At 45.1% G+C, this 16,567-nt stretch overlaps 1 protein-coding gene across 8 annotated transcripts in view; it reads left to right on the forward strand.

The window, feature by feature from the left end:
• Window positions 1–2,170: 2,170 nt before the first annotated feature.
• ITSN2 (intersectin 2) overlaps window positions 2,171–16,567 on the forward strand; it is an 86,804-nt gene continuing 72,407 nt past the window's right edge. For 2 of the 8 annotated variants that reach the window (XM_042888947.1, XM_042888871.1), the window contains exon 1: window positions 12,447–12,502. Coding sequence is in view for 3 of the 8 variants with exons in the window: in XM_042888877.1 (XP_042744811.1) it covers window positions 12,472–12,502 (31 nt within the window). In the remaining 5 variants the exon portion in view is untranslated. Of the gene's footprint in view, window positions 2,214–2,242; window positions 2,275–2,302; window positions 2,322–12,438; window positions 12,503–16,567 lie in introns of those variants that run through there. The other 6 variants (XM_042888877.1, XM_042888883.1, XM_042888892.1 and 3 more) reach the window with 6 other exon arrangements.

A 16,567-nucleotide genomic window follows, 5' to 3' on the forward strand; every position in this document is an offset into this window, starting at 1 on the left:
GGGTAAGAGTTAGTTCATTTCAAGGATGCATTTTTGTCTAGTTCACGCTAAACTTTGCTCTAATTACAAAGAAAAATGATTGGAGGGCTGCCGTGTATTCACAGCAGCCTGTGAGTTCTGCTCCTCTTCCTGCTGGCTAATTAATCTTACAGATATGTGTTGTTCTAATAGCTCTGATTAGCTAGTGATGATGAAGATGAAACAGCGTTCAACTTGTCTACAATAACACATGAAGCTTTGATATGCTAATTCCACGCTCAAGGTTTTCCTTTCGAGGGAGTCAGCTGGATTTTGCTTTCTCTCTGTTTCCATCCCAGGCAACAAAGCTCATATTGTTGCAGTTTGCTTCTGGCTTAAATTCTGTGTCATAGCAGGCAATTAGTAGTTATCTCGCTGCATTACATTGCTGCTTTCTCCTTGGGGGTACTGAAGAAGGCATAACCCCTGTGTTTCTGCTTAGTGTATCTACAGGCATAACTGCAGAACTATATATACATTTCGAACCAGCAAATGTGCATCCACACTTCGCCCCGTGTGACTCAGCATCACGTGCCCAGCAGCGTGCCCTACCTCGTTCCAAGCACGGGCTCCCCCAGCTCTCCTCCTCCAGCTTTGGTGCCCATCCTTTTGTGCAGTGGAACAAGTGTTACACAGGATGTCACCCCACTCCCTTCCTTTGGCGAGCCCAGGCGCTGACGTTAATTATAGAAGGAAAGACATGTAAGGTTCATTGAGAATTCATTCAGGTCAGCATCCAAGGGAGGATTGATGATCCTTCTGTAACTGCTCACAGACCTTCATCTAACTTCTTACTGACTTTTGCTGGTAGGTTTTCTACTGCCTCCCCCTCAGTGCTTTATTACTATAATTACCAGCCTGATCTTTTTCTTACTACAAGAAGAAATACATTTACCTGGTTATTATTACTTTAAACTTCTTTGCAAGAGAGAATCTAAATGCTGTTATGTCCAATGTGTTATTCTTAAATACAAAGAAGGCTGTAGGTGATGCCTGTGCAGCAAAGTCACATTGAGAACCAGGCAATATCACTGTAGTATGTCGTAAAGGGATTAAAGACTGCTTTATAAGAGATATTAGAAATTAATTTAAATGAGAAATTACCATCAGAGAGGCTCCAGAGGAATCTGTGCCTGAGCCAGTGCTGTTCTCTTACCTCAGCCAACCCTTTGGAGTGAAACGAAGCTTTGCTCACAGAATTTGCACAGCTGAAGACATAGATAATGGCATAACCACAGCAATTTAAGACACAAAGTGAGCAAGTGCTGCATGAACACGTGTTTCATCCACCTCCACAGCAAATATCTGTGCATCCAAATCACATCGTGTACTTTGGAGCTGGCAGTAAGGAAGGGAAATGCCGTTTCTTTGATTCATTAATCAATTTCAATTTCTTTGATTCATTAAATCAAAGAGGGCTGAGGAAGCTGGGACGGTAAATATGTCTCAGGGCCAGGCTGGATGTGGCTCTGGGCAGCCTGGTCTGCTGGTTGGTGACCCTGCACACAGCAGGGGTTGAACCTGGATGATCACTGTGGTCCTTTTCAACCCAGGCCGTTCTATGATTCTATGTTAACTCAAGCTGGCAATGCCACGTGGCAACCAGAGCAGCAATTTGAGCTTAAACACCAAAGAAATACAGCGTCCAGGAGCGCGTCCTGCTGTGTGACCATGACCAAAACATGGCACAGTGACGTGACTTTAGGGGATGGCGATGAATCGCACAAGGTGTAACAAAGTGGACGGGTCCACTGAGAACCTGAAAGAACGAGTCACTGGAAAAAACTGTACTCGGAGATGATATGTAATTATCTACACGGCAAAAACGCAGCAGGAAGACGCTAATTTTTGGTACGTAGCAAGCTCCACCTGCTAGGGAAGCTGCAGAATGAATCCTGCGACTACATGCGGCTCCTAAAGGCGCCCCATCCAAGGCCGGCTGGAGGTTAGGCTTAGGGGATTGCAACTGACTGAGCTTTGCGCTGCTTTCCGAGCTCCGCCGCTCAGCTTCACAGGGCGCGGCGACGGCACCCGCAGCTCCCTGTAGGGAACTGCTCCAAGCCGAGCACCCGGCGGCGCCCTCAGCCCGCGCCCGCCGCCTTCCCCACAGCGGGCGGCCCCCGCCCCCGCCGCCATGTTGTGGGGAGGCGAAGGAGGAGGCGGCGCGGCGCGGGCGCTCCCGGGCGGCGCAACAGGTAGCGGCGGCGGCGGCGGCGGCGGCGGCGGCGGCTCGGCTGTGCGGAGCGGGGGGACGGGGTGAGCGGCGGCGCTGTCAGCGCGGCGGGGCCGGGAGCGGCGCTGAGGTGCGCGGGGCGGGCGGTGAGCGGGACGGAGCGCTGCGTTGTGTCGCTGTCGTGAGAAGCTGCGGCTCGGGGGGCTGAAGTTGGTGGCAGTTCGTCGTCTCGACGGAAAAAACAAACAACAAACAAACGTAGTTTGCTTGGAAACTCAAAGGTTTCACCCGTGACCAACACCTGAATCCGCCGATGCGGCGGTGATGGTTAGAAATAACGAGCTGTAGGAGCTAATTGGGTAAATTGGGTGCTAGCTGGGCTTCATTCTTGCGCTAAGCTTCATTTTTGTGCTACTACTTTACTTCCCGTTGGGTTCGTCCATCGTATTTTGGTTGTTCGGTTGTTGTTTTTTTCCCCCTGGCTAAATTACGGTGTTTCACAGCACTCTGGGTCCTTGGAGAAATAATTGGTCAGAGCCCAGGCCCTGTGTGACATCCAGGGGATGAAGAGCATCCCCACAGGTTTGGGTTCGGGCTGCTCTGTGCTCTCTGCTATGGAGAGATTTTGGTCAGCCTCCTCAGTCAGGTGCCGAAATTAGATCAAGTGAGTACGATTTTCCGTTTAATTACTGCCCTGAGGGAATTGCATTTATTTTTTTTTTTGTTCCTTCTCCTGTCTGTACAGGATCAAGGATGTGAGGTACATCCGAGGAGCAGCTCAGTCTGGGATGTGACGTTCCCACAGCGTTATCGTTTATGGAGTTGTCCATTGCAGACGTTTCATGCTGTCGGTGCTTTATGGGCTGCATGCTTTCTTACCATTCTGATTGTGGGCAGAGAGAGATTAAGTTCAAGGCAGAACTGAGTTGTTAATGATTTTGAACAGTGTTGCTGAGAAAAAGCTTTATTCAGTTTCAGATATTACAGCGAGGGGGACCACAGCGAGTCTTACAGTAGTTTTATTTACAGATAATTCTGTTTGTGGTCCTTAATAGAGAAAAGCAAATTAATTTTGTTCCAAAGCAAAGTAGCAAGCCATCAAAATTGAAGTTAAACCATGGGGCTGATAGCAGTTCTTCATTCATCCACTCGTCTGGAGCTGGAAGGGGAAAAGAGATGGGATTTATAAAGAGAAAGGTGGTTTGTGTGCTTGACTTAAAGCAAAAAGCTTCACACCTCCTGACCGCAGGTATCTGCTGAGAGAAGACCTCATGGTTAAGCCCTGCCCAGCAGCATGCTCAGCTCTCCGGTTCCTATTGCAAACAGGGACAGATATCTCTGACCTGTTAATTAACAGTTTGCAAGTCTCTGCTCTTGCCACAGAAGCAGCATCTTGGTCAGCACGTAAAATTGAGGAAGGCGGTGTTTCATGAGATTCCTTTGGAAGTCCTGAGTTATTCTCTTTTCCTTTCTGAAATTGCCTCAGAAGTTGGACATCCTCATTTTTAATATTTGTTTCTGGCCTGCTTTCACTTGAGAGGAAATACCTCAAATATCTTTTTTTTTTTTTTTAAATACCTTTAAACTGTTTCCATTTGCTTCTGTTTACCTAAAATGTCATCGCAGAATAGTTTAGTTTGGAATGGACTTCTGGAGGTGGTGTGGTCCAACCCTGGCTAGAAGCAGGGCCAGCTGAGATCAGCATCCAGTCATGTCGGAAATGCCTCTGGGGTGGAGATCCTCAACCTCTCTGGGCAGCATGCAGCAGGCTTGGCATCCTCTATCCTTTCTGCAGGGTTATGCGTCCCGCTGCCCAGCTCATCAGCAAAGATGTCAAATGGTATTGGCCCACTGCTCTGCTTCACCAGTTTGGCTCTCACTATAAGAATGCACTGGTAGACCTCATAAAAGCTGCTCTCCCCTCATCCACAGAGCACTCAGATCAGAAGAGAAAGCTGTCAGGTGGTCCAGGAGTGGCTTATCCAAAATAAATGTGAGCTGGCTGTTTGCATTCACCTTTTTCGTCAAGCATCAGTACATGGCTACAACAGAATCGTCACAGAATCATAGAATGGCCTGGATTGAAAAGGCCCACAATGCTCATCCAGTTCCCACCCCCTGCTGTGTGCAGGTCACCAACCAGCAGCCCAGGCTGCCCAGAGCCACATCCAGCCTGGCCTTGAATGCCTGCAGGGATGGGGCATCCACAGCCTCCTTGGGCAACCTGTTCCAGTGGATGGGTTATCCTCCTTAATCTTTCAAAGGATTGTAGTCAGAATTGCAGCCTTTTATATGGCTGAATTGTGCCTCTTGCCCTTGTAGAAGATGGGTGTGATATTTGCCTTTTTCCAGCATCAGGATCCTCCCCCAGGCACCAGAACCTTTCCAAAGCCACAAAGTCTTGCAGTGACCTCAGCTTGTGTTAATGGCAGCACCAGGCCCAGCTCTGTTCCACGTATAGCATCTGCTGCCATTGATTGTTTTCACATTGCTTTGACTTCTGAAAGCCACTCTTAGTTCAGAGTAATGCCACATCTCTAGATAAAGAGCTTAAAGGATGGATCCTGACATGTTTTCAGGGGAAGGCTTGGCATAAACATGGTCCCTTTGTGAGAGCTGGGAGAGCAGTAGGATTTATGTCTGTCAATTTGTCCTAGATTACTGCTAGATTGGAGCACTCATTTCATTGGCTGAGTGGTGTGTGAAAGTCAGTGACCTTTCTTTGCCTTTCTCCGTGTCTTAGGTGACCACTGGTCTATAAAGATAACAGACGTGCAGCTAATTGGGGAATTACCTTTTTTATGACTTTGACTCGTTCAAGCACTGTCACTTGTCAGTAGAACACTTGCACAAAGTACTTCGAGGTTGTGATGTTTATTTTTGGTATGAGATAAAACAATATTCTGTATTCTTTTAGCTTTAAAATCAGTTTACCATCTTCTACCTTTTAAAGTTGCATTTTCCTTTTGTAGCCTGCACAGGGATGGATGGTGTAAAGGAATACTTTGGAGGGGAAGCGCTCCTGTTAGAGCATCTGCTCAGCCTTCCAGTGCTAAAGCAGCTATTTTAAGTGATCCTCACATTTTCAAATGCTCATTTGCAAATGTTGCAGGTGCCAGAATACCTCTGGAATTCAGTTTCTGGATCTTTACAGAACTGTGAGGCTTGTAAGCTCAGTTTCCTTTGAATGATGGACTGATACGCACTGTAATTTTAAAGCCAGGCTAAAAATGTCAGCATGCTGGTCGCTGGCATGTTGTGCTTTTGGTCACTGATGAATCCATCTATCAGGATTTTTAATTTATTCTCTAAGCCTTCCTCTAGAAAACAAGGGAGTTGATTTTGTTTTACAAGGCATTTTCGATTCCTCGTGCAGTCCCACATACCTTGCTGTATTGCATACTGCAGCATGATACAGAGACTGCAGTGACTTGTTTTTCTGGCGCCTTTAGCACCAAATGTTCAAAGACACGTAAAATAGCAATCAGGAAGGAAACGTGGAACTGATGCAGTTTCATTTCTGCTGAACTTCAGCACGTTTAAGGCTTTGCTTTGGTCAGTAGGGGAATGCAGTCTGGCAGAGCTGGCTGCTGCTGGGCTGTGTTGAGCTGGTAGTGTGCAGTGAGTGCTGTGTTGTGTAACTCTTGTTCTCAGAATACCACATGAAACTCAGATGACGTAACGTGATGATGGAGTAATTCACTGGAATTGCTTAATAGGGAACAATTATCTGAGAGCTATTTTTAATTCTTTTTGCAGTTACAGGTTGTAGAAAAAACGTCGTTGGTCCAGTGCTGCTTTGGGACTGCAGTACCAGGGGCAGCAGATGGGATGGGAAGAACTTGGTGTTGGATGTTGTTCCTTCAGCTTTAGAAGGAGGAGACTGAAGTTCAGAGTTGACTCCTCTTAAGAAGTTTCAGGGCTGATGCAAGTGAAGCTTCTGAAATGCTGTGGCATCACTCCTGAGTGCTATCTGTAGTTCATGATTCAACAGTATGTGAAGCAACGTTTGGGAAGAACAGGAAATAGGAGTTACCCCTCTTTGTTTCTAAAAATATGACAATTGCAGTGTAGAAGAATTGCCCATTATGGCCATACTGTGGCCTGTCAAAAATCAGAGCTGATTTCCAATGATGCAACTCTACCTTAGTTCTCAGAGGTGAAGAATTTTAACACTAAATATTTAAGTCTTAACACATGTTAATGTGTTCACATCGCTAAGAATTTAGTAAGATCAAACTGTCTTTCTAGCTATGTATGATTTAGCTCCTTGGGCCTTCACCCAACATTGAGATGAATCATAGAGTCATAGGATGGCGTGGGTTGAAAAGGACCTCAACAGTCGTCTGGTTCCAACCCCCTGCTGTGTGCAGGTCACCAACCAGCAGCCCAGGCTGCCCAGAGCCACATCCAGCCTGGCCTTGAATGCCTGCAGGGATGGGGCATCCACAGCCTCCTTGGGCAACCTGTTCCAGTGCCTCACCACCTGATGTTTGTCTGACTACAACAACAATTGATTCCCTGAGCTCATAAAGCTTGGTTGTAATGTCAGCACGTTACTTGCATGCTGTATAGCAAATTGAAGGTTAAAAACCAAATGCCAATTGAACCTCTCCCTCGCTTGTTTTCCTGTTATGACCTGAAAGAGTCCTTGTTTAGTTAGCAAAGCCAGACTTCCACAAAACACTGGAGATCCTGAAAACTAGTTACTGCTTTTACACTAACGATCATACAACCGTAGTTTGTCAGTAGGTGCTGTGCATTTCCCAGTGTGCCACTCATATAGTTTTGGAGCACCCAAGTGTCGTTCTGGTTTTGCCTGTATCTCGGTGTCTGTTGTAGGAATGCTTGGAGGGGCAGTTGCTGATGGGACAGGATGACTGTGACACAGGTGGGGCTGAGCGTGGTGTGAACCTGGGTCTTCAGATGGGAAGGGAGAGGTGCTGCAGCCTGGCTTTCTTCTCCCGTGGGGCTTCTTTAGCTGTTCATCAAGGAGAAACAGCAGCTGCTTTATCTGAAGTGGAAGATAGTAAGAGAAGAGTACTTATGTTACTTCTGCTTTGTTAGGAAGCACATTTCATTTGTGCTTCTGCTGGAATGGATGGAGGAGGCTCAAAATTCTCTTTGAGAAGAGTGTCTGACAAGATGTTAAATGGATGGGCTCATCAGTAACCTGCCCTGAGTGTTGCTCATCGTGGTTGGAGTGAGAAATAACAGTAAAGAGAGCTCATCAGACACAGGTGCTTTGCCCAGGTCTGCAGTGACACAAATGGAAGGTTGGACTGGATGATCCTAGAGGTCTTTTCCAACCTTGGTGATTCTGTGATCCTATGAATTCAGGGGTTGCGACGTGGAAGTTTTCTGGAGCTGCATGGAGCTCACTGGATGGCATCTTAGGGCTCTTGTATGGTGCTGGCGGAGAATTAGAGCTGAAATCTGCGTCTCAAAATGGGATCTGCAGACTTCAAGAAGCAGCATACCGAGTGCAGTCATGCAAATAAGGAAGTAGGAAGCAAGAAAGAGGAGTGTATTTTAAGTTACCACCCATTCAGGAGCAATTGTATCACTTTCAGTTCTCTCTGAAGGCTTCAGCCTACAGCCTGGAATTCCTTCTCAAAGGTAGAAATGGAGAGCTTTTGTGTTTGTTGCTAACGTGGACTTTCTCTTTTAAATCTATCTGCTGCTTTTTTTTTTTCTTTTTTTTTTCCTTCTTTCTGAACAAAGTGGAGGTGGTGATGTGTCTCCTTGTCTGGAATCAGGTTAGTGAACGTATTCTGTCAGTGTGAGGCAGAGCTGGGTTGAATTCCCATCTTTTTCTGTTGAAGTTCATCTACACGTCTCCTGTGGGAAGACCGTAAGGTTTCAGTAGTGAGTTTCCCAAAGTGGGACTCCTGTTCTGTCCTTCAAAACATCTTTGCAAGGAAGAATCAGAGCTGGGACAGCATGAACAGACAGGGATCTGTGTCTTCTTAGCTTAGTGACACACATATTCACATAGCAAGGTGATGTCCTGAGCTTACGTTGCTCCTCTGAACTCTGTGCATGAGCTTCCTTAAATGACTGTGCAGTGAAATGTGGGAGGGTCTGAGAGAAACGATAGGAGGGTTTATGGCTCCCCAGACAGAGCTGAGCTGAGTCGTGTTATTCTGAATGGCTTCTGAAGAACTGGGCAGCTGTGTGGAAAAATAGCTAGTAATAATAATTGAAAAGAAAATAGTCAAACCATCACAGTTATGTTTCACCATCGCAGTGGAAACGGTGATTCTTTTATGTTGCGTGGCATCCATTTTGCATGGTCAGTATATTCAGAAAACCCATGAATCAGGCAAGCTGGGCAGAAGAATGTTATGTGAATTCCAATGCCATTTAACCCTTTTTTCAAGCTAGCAAGTAATCCAAGGGTCAGGAGGCTATTAAAGTTGGAAACGGAATTGAGTGGGAGCAGAGACTTTCTAGATGTTGGCATACAGCAGCCAAATGCAGAACAAATCCTTCCAGAGGAACAGTGAAATTAATGTTTATGTCATGTGTGCTGTTCTTTGGTTGGAAGAGTTTATCTGCTGACTTCAGGTGTGTTTTGGCCAGTGTTAGAGCCCTGACTTGGGTAGAATAGAAACTGAAGTCTGAATGGTGTTTGCCCTTTTTTGAGTACACAGTAGCAATTCCTCCATGCAGAGATGCCCTGAGGAGTACCTGGCACTTCTGAAGGTGTTGTTGGAGTGGTTCTGGGTTACCTCTGTTGCAGTTCTAAACTGAATGGTGGGGTGAAGTCCTGGAAAGGACAGTTGATGGGATGTGTTGGCTGGTTGACTTGAAATTGCCTCCATGCAGGTGGCTGCTGCTTGGAAGAAAGCTCACCCCTGGGAGGCTGACACTGACTGGGTTCTAAAAGCTTTCATTTCAAGTGCCTTATGGTTTTAAAATAGCCATAATCCACACAAGGTCTCACCTAAATAACATGTTGTACTGGGATCCTGCTACTGCAGGGAGGGTCTAAACCAGAAAATACAAAACAGTAGGAATGGAAAATGATCTGTAATTAGCTCAGTAGCAAATAGCTGTAATGTTCATCAGGTGCAGTATTTCCTAATTGTTCTTGCAGCAGAAATCTGCAGTGCAGCTTCTTGCTGTCCTTGAGAAAGATGGAAAAACTGTAGAGGTGTCCAGATGTGTTGCTTCTGTAGAGTTTGCTTTCTTCCAGTAACACCTGGGGTGACAAACCAGGTACTCCAGACCTGCATTCCAGCTGAAACCATGCATCTGTGGTTGCTCTGAGGAAATATTTTGGAGAAAGAAGTGATTTAGGTATGATAACAAAGGCTGTAGTAAGGCTGTTTTTTGTAAAATGACAAAGAATATACCAGTCACAAATCATAGAATTGTAGAATATCCCAAATTGGAAGAGATCCAACAAGGACCATTGAGTCCAAACTGTGGCTCCACACAGCATCATCCAGACCCTGTGGGTGAAAGCCCTGTCCCAACACTCCCTGAGCTCCAGCAGCTCAAGGCTGTGCCCACTGCCCTTCCCTTCCCATCCCTTCCCATCCCGTTCCGTCCCATCCCATCCCATCCCATTATTGAGGAAGGGAGCAGAAGCTGCACTTTGGCACATCTCAAACAATTAACAAGTGCTTGAAGCACTGAGAATTTGTTTACAAGAACTGATGGTTCTGCCCTTTAAATATAACATCAAGCTTTCACGTTTTCCCCCTAAATGGCAGAAGGACTTTGTGTTGTCTCCGGTGGTCAGTGGGACACCTGAAGCTGCTGGGTGGCAGGCTGGATTTCGTGCTGTTCTTGGCACTGATGGGAGATGAGAAATGAGTTCACCGAGACTTCTTCTGTAATGTTTTGCAGAAATGAATCTTTTGTGGGGTGTTCTGGTTATAATGGCTGTTTCCTCATCTTTGTGGTCTGTTTAGGCTACTGATCGTCATCCACAAGTGCACGTGGAAGCGCCTACTGCAGGCCTGCTGTCTCAAAGTGACAATTATCAGTTAAGGTTGACTTTTAAGGTATAGCTGAGACTCCAAGAGCATCAGAACAGGGCAGAGAAGCTTTGTTCATTTGAGCCCGTTAACAATCCAGCTTGCTTTTCCCACTCACAGCTGTGGGAGAGTGTAGGGAGCTCAGTGTCCGATCCAGTCACATGCTTCATCAGACCCAAGAACTGCAAAGGCTGACTCCTCCGTAGCTGACTTGAAAAATGTATCTTGAGATTTCTGGGCTTTAGGAATGAATCTGCATTGCTGTGTTGTGCTTTGCTCTGCAGCTCCTGGGGGTGTTGCTCAGCATCCCGCTGCTCTCCTGCCTTCAGGTTCTCTCCTGGCCCTCCTGGCAGAACAGCTTCTGCAGCAAGGCATGCTGTAGCAGTGTTTAATAACACTGGAAGCATTTGTCAGGAGAGCTATTCATAGATCTCAAGTGTCTCTTGCTTGCAGAGCCTAGGAGAGGTTGCTGCAAGCAACCTAAAAATACCCAAATTCATTTTAGAATTCCTCTCTTGGAATAGATCCAGGCTTCCTTTTTTCATCTTTCTGCAGCTGATGCCTAATGTCACCCTGAGAGATCATTTGGACTCGTCTGCTGTTTCTATTTATGTACATGTGTGTGTATTCTGTATGTGTGCATACGTACACAGGTGTGTATCCTACATATATCCTACATAAATGACACGATATAGTTGTAATGTATGCATCTGTTTGTCTGCATAGAACACATTGCACAGCAGTATCATTAGCATACTTGACATTGGTGGCTATTTTCAAGTCTCCTAATGAAACTGCTCTGTAATGTGTTACATTTAAGATATGGATATGTTGTTCTTCCCTCACTGGGCAGTTATATGAGCAATGCAGAGTGAGTTAAGTTTGGATGCAGTGCTCTTCTTGGCTCATTTTGGGGAAGCCCAGTGTACACATGGCTCTGATGTTTACAGGTGACCCAGTGAGAATGAATGGATGACATCCCATCCCAGTCACCTGATTTTACATGGCATTTTCAGGGTGTATAAGCATATGAATAATAGGTATTAAAGTGGATTTAAAAATAATGGTGTGTAAATATACAGAGGCAGGGTTGTTAATGTTGGACCCCATTAGGGGTCATTTGTGCCCATTAATAGGCACAAATAGTCTCTTCTATCCAGCAGCAGATCTGGAACGCTTTCTTTCCAGCTGTGTGAGTTTTGGGATGGGATGTGCAGCAGTTTCCTTGGGGGCCGGGCAGCATGGGGTTGAGATGCATTGCTGGTGGAAAGGAAACTGCAAGTTAGGGCCATTAAGATGATCAGAGGGCTGGCGCATCTCTCCTATGAAGAAAGGTTGAGAGAAGTGGGATTGTTCAGCTTGGAGAAGTGAAGGCTACAGGGAGACCTCATTGTGGCCTTCCAGTACTTGAGCCTATAAACAGGAGGGAGAAGGACTGTTTATGAGGGTGGATATTGGTAGGACAAGGGGGAATGGTTTTAAACTGAGGCAAGGAGAGGTTTAGGTTGGATCATAGGAGGAATTTTTTCACCGAGGGTGGTGAGGCACTGGCACAGGTTGCCCAAGGAGGCTGTGGATGCCCCATCCCTGCAGGCATTCAAGGCCAGGCTGGATGTGGCTCTGGGCAGCCTGGGCTGCTGGTTGGTGACCCTGCACACAGCAGGGGGTGGGAACTGGATGAGCACTGTGGGCCTTTGCAACCCAGGCCGTTCTGTGATTTTTATTAGGGCAGTTCTTTTTCCAGAGTGCATCCTGTCAGAGCGTTCTCTTTGTAAATCACTTTAGGGATGGGTGAGTTTGAACAGTGGTTGTTTCTCCTCTTTTCTCAGCAGAAGCATTCCATACGGAGCTGCAGGTGAACTTCTTAGTGATAGACACAAGTAACACCAGGGAGCACGCTTAGGGTATGCAGGCCCTCCCCTTGCCAAGAGAGTGCTGCACCCCACTCTGTCTGCCCTGAGGCAGCTGTTTGTGTGCTTTATGCAGGAGCTGCTAAACAGTCGGCACTGTTTTCCTTTAAAAATATGCCACTAGGTTCAAGACTGCAAGCAAAAAAAAAATAAATAATAATAATAAAAAAATCCCCACCCCCTCCCAAATGTAAATTCAGCTTGTTCAGCAGCAGTGTGAAGCCCTGCATTGTCTGCTGTCGGAAGTGGGAGCTGAAGGGGACAGACGTTCCCCTGCTCAGCAGGAGCGCGTGGCGACGTTTTGCCCTTGTTGCATTATTAATGGCACGATGTTTTTATTTTGCAGATGGCTGAAAGCTAGCAAGGCACTTTCAGGACCATGATGGCTCAGTTTCCCACGGCGGTGAATGGTGAGTAGCTCGGTTCTGGTTGTTCAGGTAGGGGTGGGAGCGTTCGTTTTTATTTTTTGTTGAAATGGCCCTGTGGAAAAGGAGCTGATTTTTGTATCTGCTGCAGCGTTGTGGACAGTTTGCTGCAGACTGCTTCCTGTAGTTCAGCTTACCTTGTAAGACCGGGAGAAATTGGCTGTGAGCGTAATTGTGGCGTGATTTAGATACAGAAATGCCTGGAGCATCTAGAAATCTCAGATCATTTAAAGGGGTGAGGAATGTTGGTCTTGTGTTATGAGCACTGACTGACTGCAAGTGGGAAAATGCAAAGTAATAGCTGATTTGACTTGCATACCTTTTGTGTTATGTAATGCAGCACAACATTTGTTTCGTTATAATGTGCTGCTTAAGCTGAAATAGTAGAATATGTTAATCATTTAGTGTTAACTAGAACTATCTTTAGAAGTAAGAAAAACTTCAGAACCTCCCTCTTAATTCTGCACTCTGTGGAAACTTTTGGATTTGTTTCTTGGTGATTCTCTATCAAAGATGTGTAAAAGACCAAAGTTTAGAGTTGTTTGTGTGTTTATGTGTATAGTGGAGCTCACTGTTTCTAAAGCAAGCTTCTTTGTGAAGGCACAAGTTGCAGCTGTCTGCTGAGAAATTTTATGTTTATGTGCTGTTGTTTGCAAAGCTGGCCAAAATGGAAAGACAAATATAAGAACAATGCTCCAGATATTCCAGATAGGGAGCTGAATGATAAAGGTATTTCTTCTCTGTGAAGGTTACTGCAGGACTGGGGAGTCTGCATGTAACCAGTTTAGAAGATCACTGCTGTTAAAATGAGTGAAATAGAAAAAGAAAAGTGTTTCTTAGCCAAAGCAAAGTGCTCAGAATTCAAATTTAAACTGTTTTACATGTTTCACGTGTGCATAAAACACCTTTTTTTATACAGACAGTTGCAGTTTGATCTGGACTTTGTTCCACAGACTTAAAAGAGAAGTAAAACAAGTCAACATATTGCATATCATAGGGCAAAAACCTATGTATCACTTCCACTTCTTGGGCATCATAGAAAAACAATTTTCTTGTCATTGTGTGCTCTTTGCTCCCCAGCTTAAACACAAAATGCTCTTCGGAGAGGACATGGGTTTGTGCTCTCAGCTGTCCTGTGGTTGATTTACACGTGGACGATTCTGTCTTCTTTGTTTGGCTCTTTTCTCTTTCTGGTGAAGGACTGCAGGTATTTGACAGCAGTGATCACATGCATGACTTGAACTGAGAAAGATGTAGCTTGGGGAAGAGTTCCTCTTCTTCATCTGGAATCCCTTGCACAGTTCAAAAGGGAACTAGGCCAAAAGGTTTTGTTGAGTCAAGAAATGAGTTTCACTGTGTTGAAATACTTAGTAAGAAAATATGAGCTAACAGGCAGCAGTTAAGCTCGCAGTGTAATTGAATGACTGTGTGTGCTTTTGCAATGATGTTTCTCATCAGAATTGATTAAATATGAAAGATACCAGGCAAGGAAGAAAAGAGTAATTTTAACTGATTTCTGGATAAATACTGAGCAATTTTTACTACTGAAACTGTTCTGTAATCTGTGTTCCCCTTCCCTGCTACTTCCTACTACTGTTTGCATCCAAAGTAGATCACCTACATTTAACACTCACTGCAGACCTCTAATTATGGTATTAGACATTGGTAATGGCTTCAAGCATTGGATGAAGAATGCAGTGATGCATGAGGCAGTAAGACCCACAGGCACTCCTGCAGCCCAAGTGGAGAGCAGTGGCTGCCTGCCGTGGGGCATTGGCCCTTTTGCTCTCTACTAGAGGAAAACTGTGGGTTTTTTTTCTGGGGGAAGAACCTCTCGTTCTTATCAAGGTGCAAAGTCTTAGCTTTTAGGTCATTAATTACAAAAGTAGTTTCAGGTTTGTTTTTGGTGCTTGGTGTTAAAAGCTAGCAGATAGCGTGTGTGTGCAAGAGAGCAATTACATGGTACAGAATGACACCGGGGTTGAGAACTGCAGGGTTCAGATGACGAAGTGAGATACTTACATCATCTCAAACAATGTGAGCAGAAGAGTCTGCAGCACCTTGTTTTCCATCTGAGCAGAGAAAGGGAAGAAGGTTAACTCACTTAACTGCTGGTGTTTCAGTTCAGAGCCTTGAATTCATGGAGGGCACCTTGGGAGCTCTCCCAGACCAGCTTCTCAAGACTCTGCAGCCTGAGTGTGTGGCTGACAGCCAGGCTGTGTGTTGGGCTGAGAACTGGCATATTCTTTTCTAATTGTGTGGTCACACGTAAACTTCAGTTTGGTGGGACCTTCTGTGCTCCTGGGACACATACTCTTGCTAAACCACTTACCTTTCCTCTCTAAAGATCTACAAGTACACAGTGAACATCTACAGATGGGTTCCCTTTGACCTTCCATTTTGGTCCAAGGTGACTTTTGTGGGTGTGTTATTAACAGGCTGGAAATGCAGAGAGGGGAAGCAGGACTTGAGGAGTGCATGTTGATTTTATGGAACTCGGGGTGCATCTGCCAGGTCTGGCAAACTTAGGCTAGCTGTAATGGCTGTGGTGACTTCTTATGTGAACAGGCAAGACCGAGCGATGCCTTACTGTGGGAAGGCTGCAAGTTGTAAGCATGCGTACAGCGCCAGATAGATCAGAGACATCACAGAGAGTCTACTGTGAGATCCAGGCTAATCTAAGGAACTCATCTCAAATCCTGTACAAGTGGCATTTGGTTGAACCAAATATCAAGTACTTTCAAAATTACATTTCTAAAGAATGAGTTAGTGGTTAAAAATAGGATAGGAACTGAAACAACTTTCACGTAATTAATCTTTCTGATTGCTGTATCTGTCATAAAGCAGCCTGCCCTGCCGTGGGATGTTTTCTGCTACAACTGGAGAGCAGCTGCAAGATGTTGCTCTTCTCCCAACTCCTTCTGTAGGTTAGAATTTCTCAGTCAGGCTGGATCTTGGTTTACGGAGATTTAATCTTGACAGTCGGGCAGGAATGAGGAAGGCAGTCTTTGCTGATCAGTATCTCACAGAGTTTCCTTAAGTACCATGGGAGTTTTGGGACTGGTTTTCCTGTTTATGTTTTTGTTTGTCCTTCCTCTTCCCTCCTACCGCCTGTTTCCTTTGATACAATGTGTAGTGGTCCAACAGGAAAACACCTCTGATAGCCGAGATGCAAAAAGTAATACTCAGAACTCCATTTCACTTTCTTTTTAAGCTTAATACTTCAAGCTGGGTTTTAGTTAGTGAATTCAGAGCTGAATGGGGTTCTGGTTCCACTGCTGTCAAGAGTAATGCAGTCACAAATTGTCTTCTCTATTTAAAAATTCTTATCTCAAGATCCCTGGTCTGAAATTTCTTGGAATTGGTCATTGCAGTTCAATTAAAACCTGTATGGGTGCAACATGATTCTTAACCTTGTGTGTACTGCAGGCATGGAAACTGCAGACTTGGATATCAGCAAGTGTAGATAAAGACACTGAGCTGAATTACAGCTTGCAAAGGAAGTGTCAGAACTTGTTCTTTCGCCTCAGGTAAGGCAAAGGAAATGAGGGAGATTCAAAGACAGGGACAGAAATATTCTGTGGCCTTACTTACGTTTGTAAATTAATTCCTGGGTTCTGCATGAGGATGCGGGTTTTTGCTTGATACAGAGCAAACTTCACGTGTTTAAGTCAGATGGACTTACATGTTCCACTATCAAACTGCAAAACATTAGGTTTCCAGTTGCACGTCCTGTATCAGATGTGTGCTTTAGTTCTAAGAAGTGAGAAGTAGTTCTGTAGAATTGCAGGAGTGTCTTGCTCATATGTCATTTTGGAAGCTGAAAATAATGAGACATAGAGGTAAATAATAACACAGTAAAAGGAGCAAGGTTTTAATGCAGAGGGCATCCCATGCTTTCTTTAGTCTCTAAACTTTGTGGGTAGAGTCAAACAGATGGAGTTTATTAGAGAGAGAACTGGCTAAAAGGGAGAGAAAATGGAAGTACCAGTCTTGGTCGTTGTAGTAGTGAAATTCTACATGGATTGTTATCCTGGGACCATATGAACT

The sequence above is a fragment of the Lagopus leucura genome, unplaced genomic scaffold, assembly GCF_019238085.1.
Source record: "Lagopus leucura isolate 7727_CA_CO unplaced genomic scaffold, USGS_WTPT01 Super-Scaffold_73, whole genome shotgun sequence".
NCBI lineage: Eukaryota > Metazoa > Chordata > Aves > Galliformes > Phasianidae > Lagopus > Lagopus leucura.